The sequence below is a fragment of the Durio zibethinus genome, chromosome 18, assembly GCF_047325235.1.
Source record: "Durio zibethinus cultivar Kanyao isolate XHJ-2024 chromosome 18, ASM4732523v1, whole genome shotgun sequence".
Lineage (NCBI taxonomy): Eukaryota > Viridiplantae > Streptophyta > Magnoliopsida > Malvales > Malvaceae > Durio > Durio zibethinus.
This window is the reverse complement of record NC_143179.1, coordinates 8,130,661-8,149,252: the sequence shown is the minus strand read 5'-3', so window position 1 is coordinate 8,149,252 and position 18,592 is coordinate 8,130,661. Positions and strand designations below refer to the sequence as shown.

The following is an 18,592-nucleotide window of genomic DNA, read 5'->3' as shown; positions in this document are numbered from 1 at the left end:
TATAAATTAAAAGGGAAATATGATAAAATAAAACTCTATGGGCTCAATTGCGATGGGTGACCTCTAGAGCCTAAATTCCTGGCTCATAAACCAGCCATGTTTGTGTCTGAGAAAGCCCAAATTGTTTCTTACATCAATGAGTGGGCTGCTTACTCTAGGATTGGGCCAGAAAAAGCTTTTCCCTTTCAAAGCATGGAGTAGAATGAAAAACCATCACGGATTTCTTTGCATAACAATCTGAAACTCAACATCTCAAGCAGCCAAAAGGAAAGAAACTTTGATTCTCGTGGAAATCGAAGATTGAAGAACTAATGTTGTTGATAATAAGTATCTGGAAGTTTAAGGTTGTCTTGGGTTAAGGTTGGGCGGTTGGGAACTTGGGATTTTGCTTCTATTTGAAAAACGTTGATCAAATGGAGGCTGACAGGTATCAATACCATTTTTCTTTCCTGTAATTGTTGAAAGAAAAGTTGGTTTTTTTTTTTTTTAATATTTTGCAAATATTTTGTGTCAGGTTGAATTCTCCAAGTACATCAGTAATTACTTTTGAAGTATTGGGTCATCAACTACAGTTCTCCCAGGTGATTTTTCATCTTGTCTCTTGAGAGGTTGCATTTTATGTCAAATTAATTATTTGTTAAGATGGTATTCTTTGTTAATATAATTTATAAGTAGGATGGAATGATTCTCTACTTGATGCCAATATCCCATTAGGATGCATTACAGTTCATTCAGAGTCTATCTTATGCTAAGATAATCTGTTTGATGCAAATGTTCTTTCTGGGAATGGTTATGAGGGAATTTTCTTTTCTTTTCTTTCTTTTTAATTCTCTCAAAAACAATTTATTTTCCCGCTACTTACAAAGTGAGAAACTTTAGTCAAGTTTGTGGACAATAATGTTAAAGGAAACAAGCTTCCCTGAATTTACTGGAGAGGCTGGGGAAGAAATTATTGTTTGAGTTTATGTGTTTCAATCATGCATCTTCCTGCTTGTTGGTTCTGTGATTCTGTTACCGAGAATCATTTAATGGTGCCTTTTTTGTTTCCAAGGCTTTTCCTTGTAGTTGTACTTATGTTATTATCTCCTAAAATTTTCCCCATCGTGGCAGGATCCTAATTCCAAACATTTAGGAACAACTGTTTGGGACACATCAACGGTGTTTGCCAAATTTCTGGTATTCATTTTAATCCCTTTTCATGGCTCTTTAATTACGTTTCTAACTCTTAAGTTGTTGAATTGAGTTTATATTGTCAACTTTACATGGTTTAAAGAAACTATTAATCTACTTATTCTTCTTAAGACTTAAATGGTTGGTTAAGAGAGAATATTATCAGACAAGAGTGCTTGAATATAACAACCTTTTAACCCATCTTTATCTGGCCTCTCTTAATAATTTCAAACAGCTTTGTGTAAGACCTGAAATGCGTATATTGTGACCTAAACCCCAAGGCATATTCTATGGTCTTACAACTTACTTGTGTTTAATCGCGGGCAAGATTTTCCTTTCATTTATTTCTATTGAACTTAAAGGCCTCAATCTTATGTTTTATTTCTCTGACAAGTTTTCTGTATTAAAGTTCATGATGCTGAATTCTTTCATTTTTTATTAAGGAAAAGAATTGCAGAAAGGGAAGATTTTTCCCATCCAAACTCAAAGGAAAGCGTGTTGTTGAACTTGGAGCAGGTTGTGGAGTCGCTGGATTTGGTGAGTTTATAATTCTGTACATTTAGTACTTATGGTCTCGTTGTGCAGAAGCTCTTTTATGACTCTGCATTATTATTCGGTAGGTTGCTGCTTAATCCGACTCAACTTTGCTTTCCAGGAATGGCATTGCTGGGATGTGATGTAGTTTCTACGGACCAAATCGAGGTTGTGCCATTGTTGAGGAGAAATGTAGAACGGAATACTTCAAGAATTATGCAGATGAATTCTAATTCAGGTGTGCTTTGTCCAGCTCTTCTAATTTAGTTTATATGATTTGTATAGGTTTCATTTATTTTTTCTTTTGCCCACCAAAGTGCCATAACTAATTTTGACTGAACAATTTGGCTTCAGTAGTAGTAGAATTATTTAACAGTCAGATAGAGGGTTCTCCTTTCAGCTACCTAGCAATGCAACTGGAGAAATTAATGATGGAATGGCAATTTTATCTCATGTGGATGGTATGTTTGTTTTAGATTCATTTGGATCAATTCAGGTCGCAGAGTTGGACTGGGGAAATGAAGATCACATAAAAGCTGTTGCTCCACCATTTGACTACATTATTGGTACAGATGTTGTAAGTTTTCCAGATGCATAGATTTTTGCAGAAAAATATCTCGGATGGTGTAGTGATGGTCCATGTTGAAAGTGATAACCAACTGTCATTGATGTGGCAATTCTATCCTTACATTAGTACGACCGAGAACTTTTTATTGTCAATGTAATCATTCATTTGTTGCTTACCAAAATTGTTGATTACTTGACACCTCTGCAATAAAGAGCCAATAGACTCTTCTCTTAGCCTTAGACTGTGGATATCCCTTGTCGTCTGAGCTAGTAAGCCAGATTTTGATGTCATTCAGGCTGTGTTGTATTTATTCTTATAGTAACATAACACTGGATGTAGAATAGTTGCAAATATGATACTGATGCTTCTTTTCCTTTTAAGGTTTATGCAGAGCATCTCTTGGGACCTCTATTGCAGACAATAATCGCATTATCAGGCTCCAAAACCACAATTCTGGTATTATACATTTTCTAATTTTCCATTTGAAATTGATTTTATTGGTGATAGAAAAATTTGTTATTAATACACATTTTTGTTTTTAAATGTTCTTTTTAGTTGGGTCATGAGATCAGATCTACTAGTGTCCATGAGCAAATGCTTCAGACCTGGAAAATTTTATTTGAAGTGAAGATTGTCCCAAAAGCCAAGGTACATATTTGATGCACTTTTCAAATGTGAAATGGAAGACCTCAAGATTTTTATATGTTGTGCTTTATTATCAACTCAGAGACTGATTATAGCCAAGATGATCATTCTTCGTTAATAACTTTGTGTATAGAATTGCTGATGACCAACTCAGTGGTGGTCCTCCTTTATTTTGAATTAAACATATGTCAAACTTTTCTGTTCTTGATTCTAGCTGCAGGTTTGAGCCTCAGATTAAGATGTTTGTCTAATTTTGATTGCAGTGAAATTCTATCCCTCGTTGAAGTTGTATAATTTTTACTCATGCCATACAGATGGACAGTAAGTACCAACATCCAAGTAGTCAAATCTTCATTATGGGACTAAAGCCCCCAGCTGTTGTTGCAGAGAAGGCAGACAATGCTGTTAGCACAGAGAAGCTGGATAGGAAGACTCAAGGTATTGACCAGCAAGTTAATGAGGTTGAAACAAACAAAAGAGGTCCAGACAAGGAAGAGAACTGTGGAATTAGTTCTGACATAGATGATTTGGATGGTGAAATTATCAAGAAAAATTGTCTCCCACTAACAAGACTCCCTGATGGGAAGCTTAGTGAATGGGAGGCAAGAAGATACGGCTCAATGGCTGCACGGCTTCTACGAGACATCAAGATAACTTAAGTTATCAGGTATCATTATGTGTTAAAAATTTTCTTTATTGTTATATTCCTTGAAATTTTTAATGCACTATTCTACATCCTCATTGGTTTCATTAAGGGATTATGGCATAGCATATAAATAAATTCAATTCCTAGTTCTCTTTTTGTTTAAAACAAGTATATTTTAAAATCCTATTACATTTGGCTTATATTAAACTTAGAAAATAATGCTTGAAGTGGAAGATTCTAGTTTTCTAAATTCTGCATGTAATACCACACAACATCAGCTGAAAAAAAAAAGAAAAAAACAACTGTAAACCTTTCATCTTGGAACCATCTAAATGACAATGCCCTTTTGTACTTAAATACATATAGTGTAATTATTAGAATGCTAGAAGCCTGTGATTCTATCGAATTGTACTTTCTGCTACGGTGTTGATTTAAATTATTCTTGCTTTGCTTGCAGATCTAGAGATGATTTGGTATACCTTTTTTTTTTTGTTTTTTACAACTGCATTGTTGGTTTTGGAGATGGTAATTTAGAGGCAAGTGAGGTTATTTAACTACTCATTAATCAGAGTTTGACTGTGCTGATGGAAGGTTATCTGTATGAATTCTGTGGGCTTAGATGAGTAACTCAACCTGCGGATTGGTCTATTGACACATGCATAAATATGATAAATGAGGAAAATGATTTTTTTTTGTTTGAATATTTAAGTTCCGAAAGTGTCCTATTACACACAAGAATTAATTGCCTTTGAAATTTGATTTAAAGGGCATCGTTTCATCGTTTCTGGTCTGACATAATTTCCAGATTAAACAATGTTAGCATTGCATCGAGGGAAGTGTCCCATGACTCATCTCTCACTGTTAAAATGAGTTGAAAAAGAAAGAAAATAAATAAGTAAAAGGTAGATAATGCAACTCTTTTGATAACATCTTGATGAAAGTTATGATCTCTATTCATTTGCATAGATTAAAAGGAAAACAAAGAGTACACTGGCCCGTTTTTTCTATTTAGTTAAAATGTTAATACATTTCTAGAAGTTAAGATTCACCACTCCATACCAAAAAGTAGAGAATTTTAGCCACTCAGTGGTGGACGGACGATTGTTCCCTTTTCCCTACTATCATTATGGCCAAAGCACAAACGGTACCAAAGCACCTTGTCCATGGTCAGCAAAGCAACCACCTCAGAGTTCCAAAATGACTACCACTCCAAACTAATGGACTGTTCGTTTTGCATCACTCTGAATGGATGGTGAATGAGTTGCACTCTTTGCAAATGACCTCCCTTCTCCATACAAATTACAATATAAGTCACATCTGGTTATTGAAATAGTAGCCTTTGACCTTTTTGGGAAAGGAACCGCAGCTTTTTAACCTGATATCCGAAGCTTCTTTCCGGGTTGTACATCATGGCTATGTACACCTTCACCACCTGAATCTTTCTCCATCTTCTTTCTTGCAAGTATTTTGTTAATCTTGTGTAGCTCATTGTTGAGCTTCTGGTCCTTGTTCTGCTTTCGTGTCTTCCTTCCATCTTGCATCTTCACACCAAACTGGAAAGCAGCTTTTGGCATTGCTTCCTTCTGCTCATTGTATGTTGCCCATTCCTCTTCGGTTTCAAAGTCCCACCGATGAAGACGACCCTTTGCCTGTTGAAATCATTTAACAGTATTAACTAAAACCAAATTAAATGAAGAAGAACTTTCAATTTTAAGGGGAAAACCCTAGGCTTACTCGTGCTCCCATATCCATTTTTGACAAGTCATCTTCGTTATCACTGTCTACAATCTCACGGTTGTACTCCTGATAACCTGGATAACATTCAGAGTAACTCTCAGATATGAAATTAGGATCCTTCTCACGAGCATCCTTCTCCCTCAATTGTTGAAGCCTTTGGTCATCCCGCTTGAACACAGATCCCAATCCCCGATCCTTCTCTTCTTGAGTCATATATCGTGGATCCTGTGGAATGTTTGATCCTGCTTGTACTTCATAACCTTGCATGTTAGCCTGAAGGTATTGCTCAGAATAAGCCAACTGCTCAGCATATTGGTAGTCCTGCCACTCGCCTTGGTATCCACCAGTTAAGGCCTGCGTTTGCAAGGCATCATATCCATTCTGAAACCAAAAAGTCAAAACAGAATAACGAATAATTTAGCAAAAGGACATAAGAACTTAATTTTGACAAAGAATTCAGTAGCTAAATATGAATTGCTAGAGAAATTTGAACTATTTGATCTCCAAATAATTCTATAACGTTTCAATTTCAACCTTTTACACATCACATTTCTCCTGCATTCAGAAAAAGAATGAATGATAACTACAAAACGCTTACCAGTTCTTGCCATTCTTGAGGAGCTGCAGAGGGTTGAACTGGACCATAAGCAGGTTCAGCAAAATATGGAACTCTTTCCTTATGCCGAGGTGACTCTTCCATATCCTCTGAAAGAGGGCTTGGGATCATATCTTTCACAGGACTATCATAGTCAACACCATCCCCCACAAATATGTCATCCTCTTCCACTCTAGCAACAGTTGGGCCTTGCTTCTCCCTCAAATCAAGTTGATTTTTCCTCGGAATGGGTGGAGGAGGTGGCAATATTTCCTTTTCAGTTATACCATTAGACATTCCACCAAAAGGCATTGACTGCTTGTCCTCTTCATCATATTCATTTCCAAGAGACAAAATCTTCCCTATAATGAGAAATGAAAATATTAGTTACGCAAATAAAAATATATATATATTTAAAAAGAACACAAAATAGTAACTATAAGGTCACAAACAAAACTAATACGCCACATATGGATTTGTTGATCCAACACCTAACTCATATTAGAAAGTTTGCCTCCAACTTATAATAAACAACTAAATATAGCACACACCTTTGGCATCTCTTTCCTTCTTTTTCTTTTTGAGAACCTTCCCAGATGATCCAAGGCGAAGATACGACAGAATTTTAGCAATTCGATCAAGTACAGAGCCATCAACGTTGACAGTAACCATTTCCTGCACATGAAAAATGTAATCAAAATCAGAAACACTATCTAGCATAAAAATGAAATTGGCCAAAGAAATTATGGAAATACAGACATCTGGCACAGGACAGTCAGCTTTACTCCTATGCAAGGTAGTTGGAATGTCATTAAAATAACCACCCTCCTGAAACAAATAAGGGAGAATTCAGTCAGAAAATTGGAGTTATAGAATTAAAATTAAGAAATTCCACAACGCTATTCATGAAAACTTGGCACATTTATCCATTATAGTCCCAAATACTTGTAAAGTAACCTCAAAGGAAGTATCTAAAATGGATGCTTTCTCTTCAAAGTTGAACAAGCATTTAAGCAGCAAGTGAACAGCCTAAGAACCAATACATTGTTAAAGTGGAACAGTTATATGATAAGGAAAATGCTACAAGTAGTCCTGCCTTCCCAGGACCTGCAATCTAACAACATGACAATGTGCAGGTATGCTTGTAAACATGGACCAATCACACCAGCAAATGCTCAAGGTTCATGCATGGAAAAGTGTCCAGATTATTCCTCTTAAAATAATAAGAACAGAAGGAAAATGCCTAAGATTCTCACCATGTTAAAAATAAATGCCATCCGACCTGGTAGGAACATTTCATTTGTCTTCATAACAGTTTGAGGCTTCACTATCCATTGATACACTGACTGAAAAAAAGGAGAGAGGTATCAATATGAACAGCTTCTAAAATCAATAAACAAACAACTTTTTTCTAAACTAAATGGAAAAAGTATTCCACAGCTCAAAATGAAAAAGTTATTGCACCTTTGCAGTGGCTGTGCGAAATGATAATTGCAGGTCTTCCTTTGATTTTCTGTCAGAACAACTATTTGTTAATAAAGCAATTACAAGATTATTAACTGCACAACTAACAGACAACTTGGGCAATTCAAAGTTAAATAAAACGATTGCCCATTAGTTATAAAACTGAAAATTGTACTTTACATTAGTAATAACTTCTAAAGGCTAAAAAAGTTGATGATCTTATAATAAAATGACAGTATATTTAGTACATACAATAAGGAACCATATGCTAAACAGAAGGCTATCCTGTAAGCTTTATACTAGCTCTTACAAATGCCGTACATCGGTTTCCTTTGACATGAAATCGGATTAAATTTAATTACCTAGACTTTCCATCAGCATCTTCTCCAGCATCAGGCTTCTTATCAATCTCGCTCCTCACTTTGTTAAGCAAAGCATAATCCAACCCTTTGACCAAATGGGTGTGTTCCACATCACCTGAACAAAGCAGACACAATCATGATAAAAACAGCGAGCAAACAGCAAATGCATCTTAAAAAAGCACCAATTTCCCCAGAAAATCCAAAAAATATATAAATTGTAAGCATCCCATCGATTAAATTATTAAATTTCTCAAATTATAACAGTGCAAAGCCACGTTACCTCCAAGGTACTTGCTCTTCTCGATGGATATCTTGTGAGCATCGGCTGACCTAACATATCCATGCAAAATTAATTAACAGAAGCAAAGCGACTGAAAAAAAAATGTAAAATGCAATATAAAAAAACTGCATCAAATTAGGGATTAACATAAACAAAAAAAGTAGAATCTCACCGAAGATCAACGGTTCCAGGAGGAGCAACAGCATGAAAAGAACCTAAATCAGTTGGCTCATAATCTGGATTTTGATCCTCTCTTCTCTCCTTAGCTCTGTCTCTGTACTTTGGCTGCTCTGGTTCTTCCGCTTTTTCCTCTCTGCACAATTAGGTTCCATCTGAATTCTATTAATAACCGAAATTCAGGGAAAAATTGCCTCAAAAATTCGTTTTTCTGGTGTTTAAAGAGAAAATGAATCATTGGATAAGAAAGCGAAGGATACTTACTTGCGACGAGCGATTTTTTCCTTGTAGTATTTCTTCGAGGACGTCATTGATAAAAAAAAAATTGTAATTTGTTACAGATAATTAAGCATTTGACGGAATGAATCGACGATTATTAGAGTTTAGGCCTTCGATTATTTTTATTCTCTAGTTAGGGTTTAGACGATTGGGAACGAAAGTGGCACCGACCTGCGAACAAAGGATAGGATTAAGCTGAAGCCTGAGGGGAACGAAGGAGTATGAATGGCATAAATGCCCTTGCTTGTTACTTTGCGGTTCTACGAGACAGCAATTTGATATTGGGCCTTTGGGCGTTTGAGCTTTGGGTCGGTTAGTTGCAGAGCCGACAAACGCGTGAAAAAAGGTAGTTTCTAACACAAAGGTAGGTAGTAGTGCCAAAGGTATGGTAATTTATGGTTTCAATTTTGAGTTATTCGAGTGATGGAATCGTAACAATGTAATAATACTATTTGATATTATTTTAATAATGTGCGTATCGATTATTTTATTAAGATAATATCAAATATAAGCATTTTATAGATCAAATATATAATTAAAATATTTTAACTAGTGTTCAAGACTATAACGTCATCTTGGTTTAACGTCAAATTAATGACCTAATTTTTTTAGAGATATATTTTTTACTATAATAATTTATTTTAGTATGATTTTGATAAGAAGAAGGAAGAGTATAAGCTTGGTAAGGGGTGTCATGCATACCTGTGTTGAGTGAAGTGAAGATATTGTAACTAGAGGCTGCTTATTATTGGTGTTGTTTCTAACGGAGCTGATTCTGAATATCTGTAAGTTGAATCTTTAAGCTCTTCATTTCTTTCTTTTAGTGAAAGCAAAAGTGAATCCAGTATTGATTTTAGCCATATATTTGAGCCATTGATCTAAAGTTATTATCCTTGATTGAATTTCAAGAATAATGTTTTGAAGATTAATAAGGCTCTGATCAAAATGATGATTGACTTGGTCCAACTTATGTTCAATTCTGTACAAATATGCATTATACTGAAAAGAATTCTCAGTTTGCCAATTTAAGACTGTTTCAGCACGAGAAACACATTTTTGGTTCTCGTATTCATCTTTGTCAATAGGGTTTAGGATCTTTGGAATGGGCTTATATTGCTCTTTGTGAAATTCTTGAGAAAAAAAGGAAATCTGAACATGGGAAACTTAGTTGCATCATGGAGATTTTTGTGTGGCTTGAGTTTTGCAGGTTTGGGAATGATGTTTTTTTTTTTAGGATAAATGACATAATAATCAAATTTTCCTTAAAGTTCACTAAGGAGATCAATTTCAGGGTCTCCATTCTCATATTTTTCTTTGAGATTTTGCTAGGAAGATTTTTTCTTCTTTTGTTTCTTTGGAATATCATCATCATCATCCAGGAAACTTCTGTATAAATATTTTTGACATTCTTCACATCTACAATCAATGTTCTAATAACAATGTCTTTGTAAAGATCTATATGCATAGACAAGACTTTTATTAGATTGATAGCGAGTAACTGAAACTTGTAGTGGATCAACTTGATATTTTTACATCATGAACTGTGTTAGAAAGATTGTTGGAGAAGGAACATCTTTTCTTTTGCTATGATTAAACTCAATTGTTATAGTGCCATTCTGATTTGTCTTGTAGGTTGGATCAAAATGTTGAATTAGTTCATCTTGCTTTCAAATATTTTGATAACTTATCATCCATGACTTTAGGAGAAGTGTGGCAAGTTCTTCATTTGAGATTTACTTTAGAATGTGAACATGTCTAGGAGTCTTGTCTATTGTTTGCATCTTTATAAAAACAGTATCATCGAAATGAAAAATAAACAAATTAATGGTATGATCTTGAACTTTATATGCCATATGGTAGTGAAAGATTGTCTGGAGTCCTTTCATCTCAGTTTTTACAATCTAAACTTGAACTTTTAAAGCATCTAATAGTGTTAGATCATAAAAAGTTATTATAATTTAGAAAGACTGTGAAAAAGATAGTGCCTACATTAAGTGTCATCTCAACTATACCAAGTACTACATGCTTATATTCTTTAAATTTTATGTCTAACAATGTCATTTTGGTACAGACAAGAATATCGTTTCTGTCATAAAAGGTCAAGGCTACTCTGATAGGACCAAAGTAGATGTGAGTATATCTTTGTTCTGACCATTGTTAAGTAAATTCTTTTGGAACCTAAAGAGTAACAAAGTGCTCTTGAGTTCTTACTCGAAGAATACTTTGATCAAAGTTTGTGACTTGAACATACTCTTTTAAAGCTGGGTATTTTGGTTTTACAAAAAATTTTATAGATCTAATAAGAGAAGAAGAGGAGTTTGAGAAAGTTATATAAGGATTTACAAGAGGGAGAACTATTTGTTGGGTTTTTTTTTTCTTTCGAGATATAATCTACTTCATACAAAATTTTAACTTAGAAGAAAAAAACTTTTTAAGTACAAAAAAAATGAGAAAAGATAAACTAAAAGAAGATCTAAAATATGAGGGTTGAAAACTAGAATTACTAGTGGTTGATAAATAAATGAAAATAAAACTCTCTTTTGACTTTTCTTATCCAACTTCAATAATCAATAATTAAAAACATAATTTATTCTCTCTACTCAGAACTGTAAGCTCTGATACCATTTCTAACATTATGGCATGTAGTAGTGCCAAGGCTAAACTTTAATTATAAAAAAAAAGAAGAAAAAATTATCAAAAGAGAAGAGAGCTTTTAGCCAAACATATTTTTATAAATAAAGATTTCTTACAAGAGAAATTTAAGAAATTTTAGCTATCTAGCTTAACTTTCTAACTTACTTACTGATTTAACTTCTTTCAAACTTTTTTTTTCAGAGAAGTAGCTTATAATTTATACATGAAAAAAGTAAAAAAATAGTAACATAATAGGATGAAGTCATGATTAAAGTTGTGATCTTACAAAAGACTTGAAATAAAGTTAAAGTGACTTTAAAAAAATAAAGATGACTCATCAATCACATGACATAAAGTAGACATGACTTGACTAAAAATAAACTAGACATAAAGTTAGAGGTGACTTGACATAAAATTATCTTGATGTAGAGGCATCATCATCAACTTTTTGAGTCTTTTGAAAACATTAAAAATTATCACACGTAATTATACATAATTGGATTAGAACAAGAAATCTTTTGTCTAGGAGCACCATGACTGGATTTATAACTGGATCATCCTTATTCTGAAAATTTTATAAAGTATTGGAGAACTAGATAATCACAGCCTTTGATAAGATGCTTAATTTCAAAAAGAAACAGATGTCAAATACACAATTACTTAAACTTTTTCAGTGGTTCTCATAATACTCCTTTACCACAGCACATATAAAAGATAAAGATAACATCCTCCCAAGCATGCTTACCAGACCTCTTCCAAAACTTCTTTCGAACTCCCTATAGATTATTTTAATCATTTTCATGATGACTTTTTTACCTTTACCTACACCCTATTTTGATCTTGTTCCTCAAACAGTAACCAATCTTTTTCTCTATCTTTACTTTTATAACAAAAAATACAAACCTTTTGTTCCAGATTTGGCTTTCCAACCAATTTTTTTAGTTTATAACCTTCATTCTGAATTTCAGCAAATCATTGCAAGAAAGACAATCGAAAGACATGTTCATGATCTTATTTATAATATGCAGGGTATACTTATCAGAAGAAGAGTTGATCATGGCCTCAAACCCATTGGTTTTCACCCTCAATTTTTTTTTGCACCTATTCCAGATTTCTTATACAGCAGACTTATTCAAAGAAGTTTTGATTCTCTTATGGTATTTATGCCAACTCTACACCATTACCATTAAGTTTAACTCCTTTGAACTCAATTTTGCCACAGTCACTTTTGCCAACAATGATTTTATTTATGAAATAAATATTTATCTAAGAAATTTTTTGAAGTGGTTTAAACCCCTTCACACATGGTATTATGCCACCAAACACCTTCCATAAAATTATCATGTTATCTTTTTATTCCAATGCCCTTTTGAACTCCATGATAATTTTACCCTCTTTCAACCCCACTTTGACATGTATGTGTGCAATACATACTTTTTGTACAAATCTATCTTCCTATATGCTCATGAGTATAAGCTCATGTTAAAAAGACTCTATAAAATCAACAATATCTTAATTCCTACAGAACTTTTTCCTTTAAAAAAGGAACCATAGTGGTAGTACCCTTCAGAATATATCTAAGAATTATATAATCACTTGACACATTGGACCCCTGAACCACCTTACAACACATGATAAAGTCATTTATCTCAGAGACTTGTTAATCTTGATCTCCATATCCCTTCTAAGCTAACTCAACTTCCAACAAACCCTTACTGACAAAATGAAAAAGATCTCTCCAAACTTAGAACAAGATCTAAACACAGGATCTAAAGTCACTTATTCTAATATTGTGATTCAGACCCTGATATTTTGAACAAGAACTATTCCAGTGGGTAGATGATTGTCTAGTTTTTAAGTACCTTGAAGCTTTCCAAAAATAAGGATGATCCAATCAAAAATCTAGTTATGTGCTCCTAAACAAAAGATTCTTTATTTCAGTTCAATTATGTATAATTACGTGTGATAATTTTCAGTTTCTTAAAAAAACTCCAAAAATTGATAATGATGCCTTCACATCAAGACAACTTTATGTCAAGTCACCTCCAACTTTATGTCTAGTCTACTTTTAGTCAAGTCATGTCTACTTTATATTATATTATTGATGAGTCATATTTACTTTTTTAAAGTTATTTTAGCTTTATGTCCAAGTCTTTTGTAAGGTCATGACTTTAATCATGACTTCATCCTATTAGGTTACTATATTTTTACTTTTTTCATATATAAATTGTAAGCTACTTCTCTAAGAAGAAAGAAGTCTGGAAGAAGTTAAGTCAATAAGTAAGTTAGAAAGTTAAGCTAGATAGCTAGAATTTCCTAAGTTTCTCTTGTAAAAAATCCTCCTTTATAATTATATTTGGTTAAAAACTCTCTTCTCTTTTGGTAATTCCTTCATCCTTCTTCTATAGTTAAAGTTTTAGTTTCACATTTCTTCAATCTATTCCATAATTTTGCAATAATACAAGTTGAGTATACTCTATAGTTGCAATAGTATTATGGATCCTCTGCATTAGAAAGCCTTGCAAAACTATTAAACAGACCATTGATCAACTCCATCAGCCAAAAAAAATTATTGTTCCAAGACCATATTAAAATAAGTTATTGTAATAAAAGACATATCTTCAAAAAAGTAAGGTCACAAGTTCGACATTAAACCAAGAGGGCGCCATAGTCTTAAACATCGGCTAGAATACCTTGATTATATGTCTGATCTATGGAACGCTTATGTTTAATATTATCTTGATAGGGCAATCGATCCGCACGCTGTTGAAATAATATTAAATAATATTGTCATGACTCTACCACTCTGAGAGTTTGAAACTGAAGCTGTCAGTTATCAGAGCCTTAGCACTACTACCTGCCCCCACTGTTCTAAACTTTATGGCCCACTTTGCTGACAAAATACTTGGGCTGAGTGGAGTTCAGTTTCTGCTACCTGGCTACCTGCCCAGGTGTCTCCAAAGGCCATGCCTTGGCTTCCTGGTTCAGGATCGTATTCTCATAGACAACGTGATTCAGCTCAGCAACCGTCACCCTGAGGCCTGAGCTGCAAAAGTATTAGTGGATCAACATCAACGATTTGATTCTTGTCCTGAGCAGGCTTAGCTTCCTATAGCCAGTCACTTTACAATTGCTTTCTCAAGGATCAGTGCTTTTGTCGATTTGTCCGTTGATATTATATCTATAATAATAGTAATACTTTGAAGACCAAAAGAGGAAAAAAAAAAACCCAAATAAGAGAAGAAAATCAAGAAAAGGTCTCTTTTTGTCTTGTTATATATCCAGGACAAAGAAAAAGAGTAGGGTGGCAGCATGCCACTATCATTAAAACATGGGGAATTAACTCAAAAAATTCCTCATTCCTCAAGAGGTTAACCAAAAATGGGGAAAATACGGGTAATGTGCTCCAAAGCAACACTATCAGCAGCACTTTTCTTCAGCTCAGGATGATTAAATTCGTTCTGAGGTAAGACTATTAGTGACATCTGCCATGACCCTTCTCAAGAATCCAACCACTGTTGGCCGCCTGGTGTTCAAGTAATTTGTCCAATGATAGACCTTCAATGCTAATAGCCTGTCACACACCCAAACGAAAGCATAAATTTGACGTATGATCTCACATACAACATATAAAAACGATAAGGGAAGATAGATGGTCAAATCACAACACAAATTGCATAAGGAACAAATAAGCTATACATACCCCAGCAAGTACAGGTCTTGGAATCTTTTGATAAGTCAGGGAAAGGACATGAATGGCATATGCCTGAATTGCTTGCTTAAAACCTGCATTCAATCCTCTGGAAAGCCACGCAAACTTCAAAAACATAAAAAAAAAAAAAAAGGTGAATCACACACAATAGACGAGCAATAAATGAACAATGTCTCCAGCAGCACAACCACGACAATGAAAAAGAAAACAGTGAACAGCTTGAGTGTCCACTTGCAATCATTCCTTAGAAACCAGCATTGTTCATCTATTCAAATGAAAAATGCATAGACATCAGCAAACATCAAATTCACTGGATCAAAGTTTATTATTACCTGGCACAGCTTCAACTACATGGCGACCTCCATCCCAGAACTGAAGAAATCTTCTCGTCTGCAAATGAAGTACGTATAATGAAATCATCCATCTTATTACGGTTCATGAATTACAGAACAGAGCAAATACATACCTCCAGATAGTGGGTGAGAACAATCAGCTTCTTGAACCGCTCCTCCATTTGCTAATATCACATGCAAAAAAGCTACTTAGAATTAAAAAAAAAAATTTACTTTCGGCAAATCTTTTTCTGGTAAATATGTAATGATGAAACAGAAAACAAAGAAGAATTAGTTGGTTTTGCAATGATGATCACTTTGACTCATGAATGTGCTCACCTAAATGGTTCTCACAGCTGCATGCATGTGCGATACATACTTACGATGTCAACTTTCAGTTAAATAGTTTAATTAGGGTTTAATTAGGGTAAAGATAAAGTCTTTGCTCTGCTTTGCACTTTCAGCAACGAAACAGTTTGAATAACTTATATACCCTTAGTTTAAAACATCTCCTTGCTGATGACTCGCAAAAGCCAACAAGTTTGGCGACGATTTCAGCACTCTCATGCACAATGCTGCATACTCAAGTGGTCTGTCCAGAGTTTGCTAACCTGTTGCAATCCTACTGCTGGAACTTCCCATTTCAAATAGACGATTTCTCTTTCCTCTACACTCAGTTTCGAGTTCACCCTCTTAGCTATATACTCTCTTTCTTGCTTAAGTGCCTTGTTACTGCATTCAACACCAAGCAACCATATGGTTTTTCAGATGAAGATAATTTTATCTCAATCAACCTTTAGAAGAACTTTTATTATGAATCACTAGTCAGTACTCATATGTCAACCTTCTAAGCTCAACTTCCATATAATGTGTGTGTGTGTGTATATATATATATGTATGTATGTATGTATGTAAGGATCAGCTGCGTTCGATGTATGATTGAAACATGGCACAAGTGCCATAACATGACAATCTGCTTCCTCTGATCTTCAAAAACTAGGTGGCAATGCCATCGCATCGGAGATTGAAGAATACTATCTGTCTTATCTGCTTCCTCTGATCTTCAAAAAAGCAATGAAAGTTTAGAAGAAGATTATTTTGTTTTCAAATATTTTTTCGTTCTGTGAGCGACCTGAAAGGGCCCAGTAAATATTTTAACTCGTGGGGTCCGTTTCCTTTGGGACAGCTGGTGGCCCACTTTATCACATGCTCCCATCTTTCAGACAGACCCATTTCCAAAAGTCGGGACCGCCCTTGAGCCCATATGAGCAATGTAGAGACCCACACTTTGGCCCAATACTCAACAATATTTTGGAGCCCTAACATTTTCGGATCAAATGGTATCACAGCTCAAATTTAAGTTTCGAGATATCGAGCATGAATCACTACATTGAAGGATAAAATCTATGGCAAATTTATGATCAAGTTTAAAGCTTAAGGTTATGTAAACAAAAAATCTAAGAACTTTATTGATAGTGGATGAAATAATTTTTTTAATATTTTATTCCAAAATTTAAAAAAAAAAAAAAAAAACAAGGTGACGAATGAATGATGATTTCTTGGGAAACGTAATAAACGAGTCCCATACGGTTGGAGATACGGTGAGAATAAAGGTTTTTTGTGCTTTTTTTTTTTTATTACTAGACGGAGTATCACTTACCTCCAAGAAGATGCATTTTTATCAGGCTAGAGGAAAAGAAAGGGGAAGAGAAATTCTTGTAAGAAAAAGTAAAAGAAATTTGTACGTGTTTTAGAAGGGAAAAAAAACCTTTCTGGGCATAGAGACGTGTATATTTGATTTTTCTTTTTTAAATATATTTTTCTCGTCCTCAGTTTTTGATTTGGTAATTAAAATTTTTTTTAAAGAAAGTATAAAAATTTTAGATTTCTTCCTCTTCTTCTACTAGATATTGACATTATTATTATATATATATATATATATATATATAATTTGCCCCATCCAAAATGTGGAACTGAAAAAGGAAATGGGAATATGGTAAGTGCACCTATGTGGCAAATGAACCATGGGTCAAAGTTCTCCTTTTAAGACAAACAATTTCAAAATCGAAAACTCCCTTATCCATGCCCACTTTTTAATTAGGACGTCGACTGTTCTAGTCCATAGTCAATTCATCCCATTCCCATGTTCTAACACAATGCAAAAACCTCATCTCATACTCAATTTCTTTCTTCTTTTGTTCCTTTCATGGCAATTGGCAAAATGACTGAAATTGACTACCATTTTTCTTTCCTTTCTTTGCATATGTTTTTCCTTTTTGCCAAACAAAACAAACAGTAGGAATCTCCCTTTATTCTTTCCCAAACCTTTTGGTTTTCCTTTTTTTGCTTTCCCCTCGTACTAAACTTACAAGTTTTGGTTAAAGAGCTCAATCATATCTATGGCATGAATTCAACATATTAAAGGCTCAAAGTTATGTTCTCCTGACCTAATAATTAGTATCAATCATTATCATGGATTAAAATAAAATTGAAACTGTAAACCTTCAAATAAAGAATTGGGATATTCAAGAAAATTTTTATCCTAAATTGTAAAAGTGATGATTTAAAATTAGTATTTGATTAACAAGTAATTGGTTCAATTGAAAAAAATCATATTTTTCAATATAAAAGTTTTAGATTTGAGTTCAGTTAAAATTAATTATCAAAATTATTTCGAATGTACGATCTTCAATCATTTATTTTAAATTATTTTATATGATACATTTTATTTTAACTTGAATAATTAAACAATCTATCTATTCTCAAATTTTATAAAAAAAAAAATTATACTTGATAGAATGAAATCAATGCCACATAAAAAAAAAACAATACTAACAATTATATAATTTATTAATAAAATATTAAATTTTTAATTACAATAACCAAAATTCAATATGAACTCAAAAAAAATTCATCCAAAAAAAACTTGACATAGTCAAATTAATTCTGTGCTCTTTCTTTATCAAAAGCTCACCTGGCCAAAATTACGAATTACTTCCTCGTGAGCCCCAAAGATTACTACGGTGAACCAAAAAATATTAATCAAACTATATACTATAATAATCACTCTCTTTCGAATTAAATCCACTTGACCCCACCTGCACAAGAAACAAATTTTCTCTTCAATAAACGTCTAATCTTAATCCCAAATTCACTTCTCAACCGTTCAATGTGCAATAGAGAAATGACTAAATATCCACCATAAAAAAATCGTGCATTAAAGTCAATTTTCTTTTTAATTTTTAATCTATTTTCAAACATTCTTATTCTATTACATATTTAATTAAAAAAAATTACAAACATAATTTTTTTTTTAAATTTATAATCTTCAAACATCAATTTCAATGATATATTAATTAATAAAAAATTATTCTACATGCATTAAAATTAATTTCTAATATAGTTGGAAGGTGATTATTTATAGAAGGTGAGAGAGTTGAGTCTCTTTTTATCACTG

General features: G+C 33.5%; 2 protein-coding genes across 3 annotated transcripts; one reads left to right on the top strand and one right to left on the bottom strand.

Annotated features, from left to right (window-relative positions):
* The first annotated feature begins 217 nt into the window (after positions 1 to 217).
* Positions 218 to 4,164, top strand: LOC111299217 (uncharacterized). 2 transcript variants are annotated; one of them, XM_022894285.2, is made up of 10 exons: positions 218 to 427; positions 515 to 581; positions 1,111 to 1,176; positions 1,614 to 1,707; positions 1,826 to 1,942; positions 2,181 to 2,281; positions 2,654 to 2,728; positions 2,828 to 2,920; positions 3,232 to 3,584; positions 4,021 to 4,164. In XM_022894285.2, exons 1-9 carry the CDS (start codon positions 414 to 416, stop codon positions 3,574 to 3,576), a joined length of 972 nt encoding a protein of 323 aa, XP_022750020.2. In that variant the 5' UTR covers positions 218 to 413; the 3' UTR covers positions 3,577 to 3,584; positions 4,021 to 4,164. The 2 variants fall into 2 exon arrangements, with proteins under 2 accessions (XP_022750020.2, XP_022750021.2); XM_022894286.2 differs by having other exon boundaries at positions 265 to 427; positions 1,620 to 1,707.
* A 330-nt stretch (positions 4,165 to 4,494) lies between these two features.
* Positions 4,495 to 8,661, bottom strand: LOC111299215 (suppressor of mec-8 and unc-52 protein homolog 2-like). The gene is made up of 11 exons (XM_022894281.2): positions 8,443 to 8,661; positions 8,174 to 8,314; positions 8,002 to 8,051; positions 7,722 to 7,836; positions 7,360 to 7,408; positions 7,152 to 7,241; positions 6,655 to 6,723; positions 6,447 to 6,570; positions 5,899 to 6,257; positions 5,298 to 5,681; positions 4,495 to 5,212 (listed from the first exon to the last, which is right to left on the bottom strand). The coding sequence occupies exons 1-11, from the start codon at positions 8,487 to 8,489 to the stop codon at positions 4,934 to 4,936; spliced, it is 1,707 nt and encodes a 568-aa protein (XP_022750016.2). The 5' UTR covers positions 8,490 to 8,661; the 3' UTR covers positions 4,495 to 4,933.
* Positions 8,662 to 18,592: the final 9,931 nt, after the last annotated feature.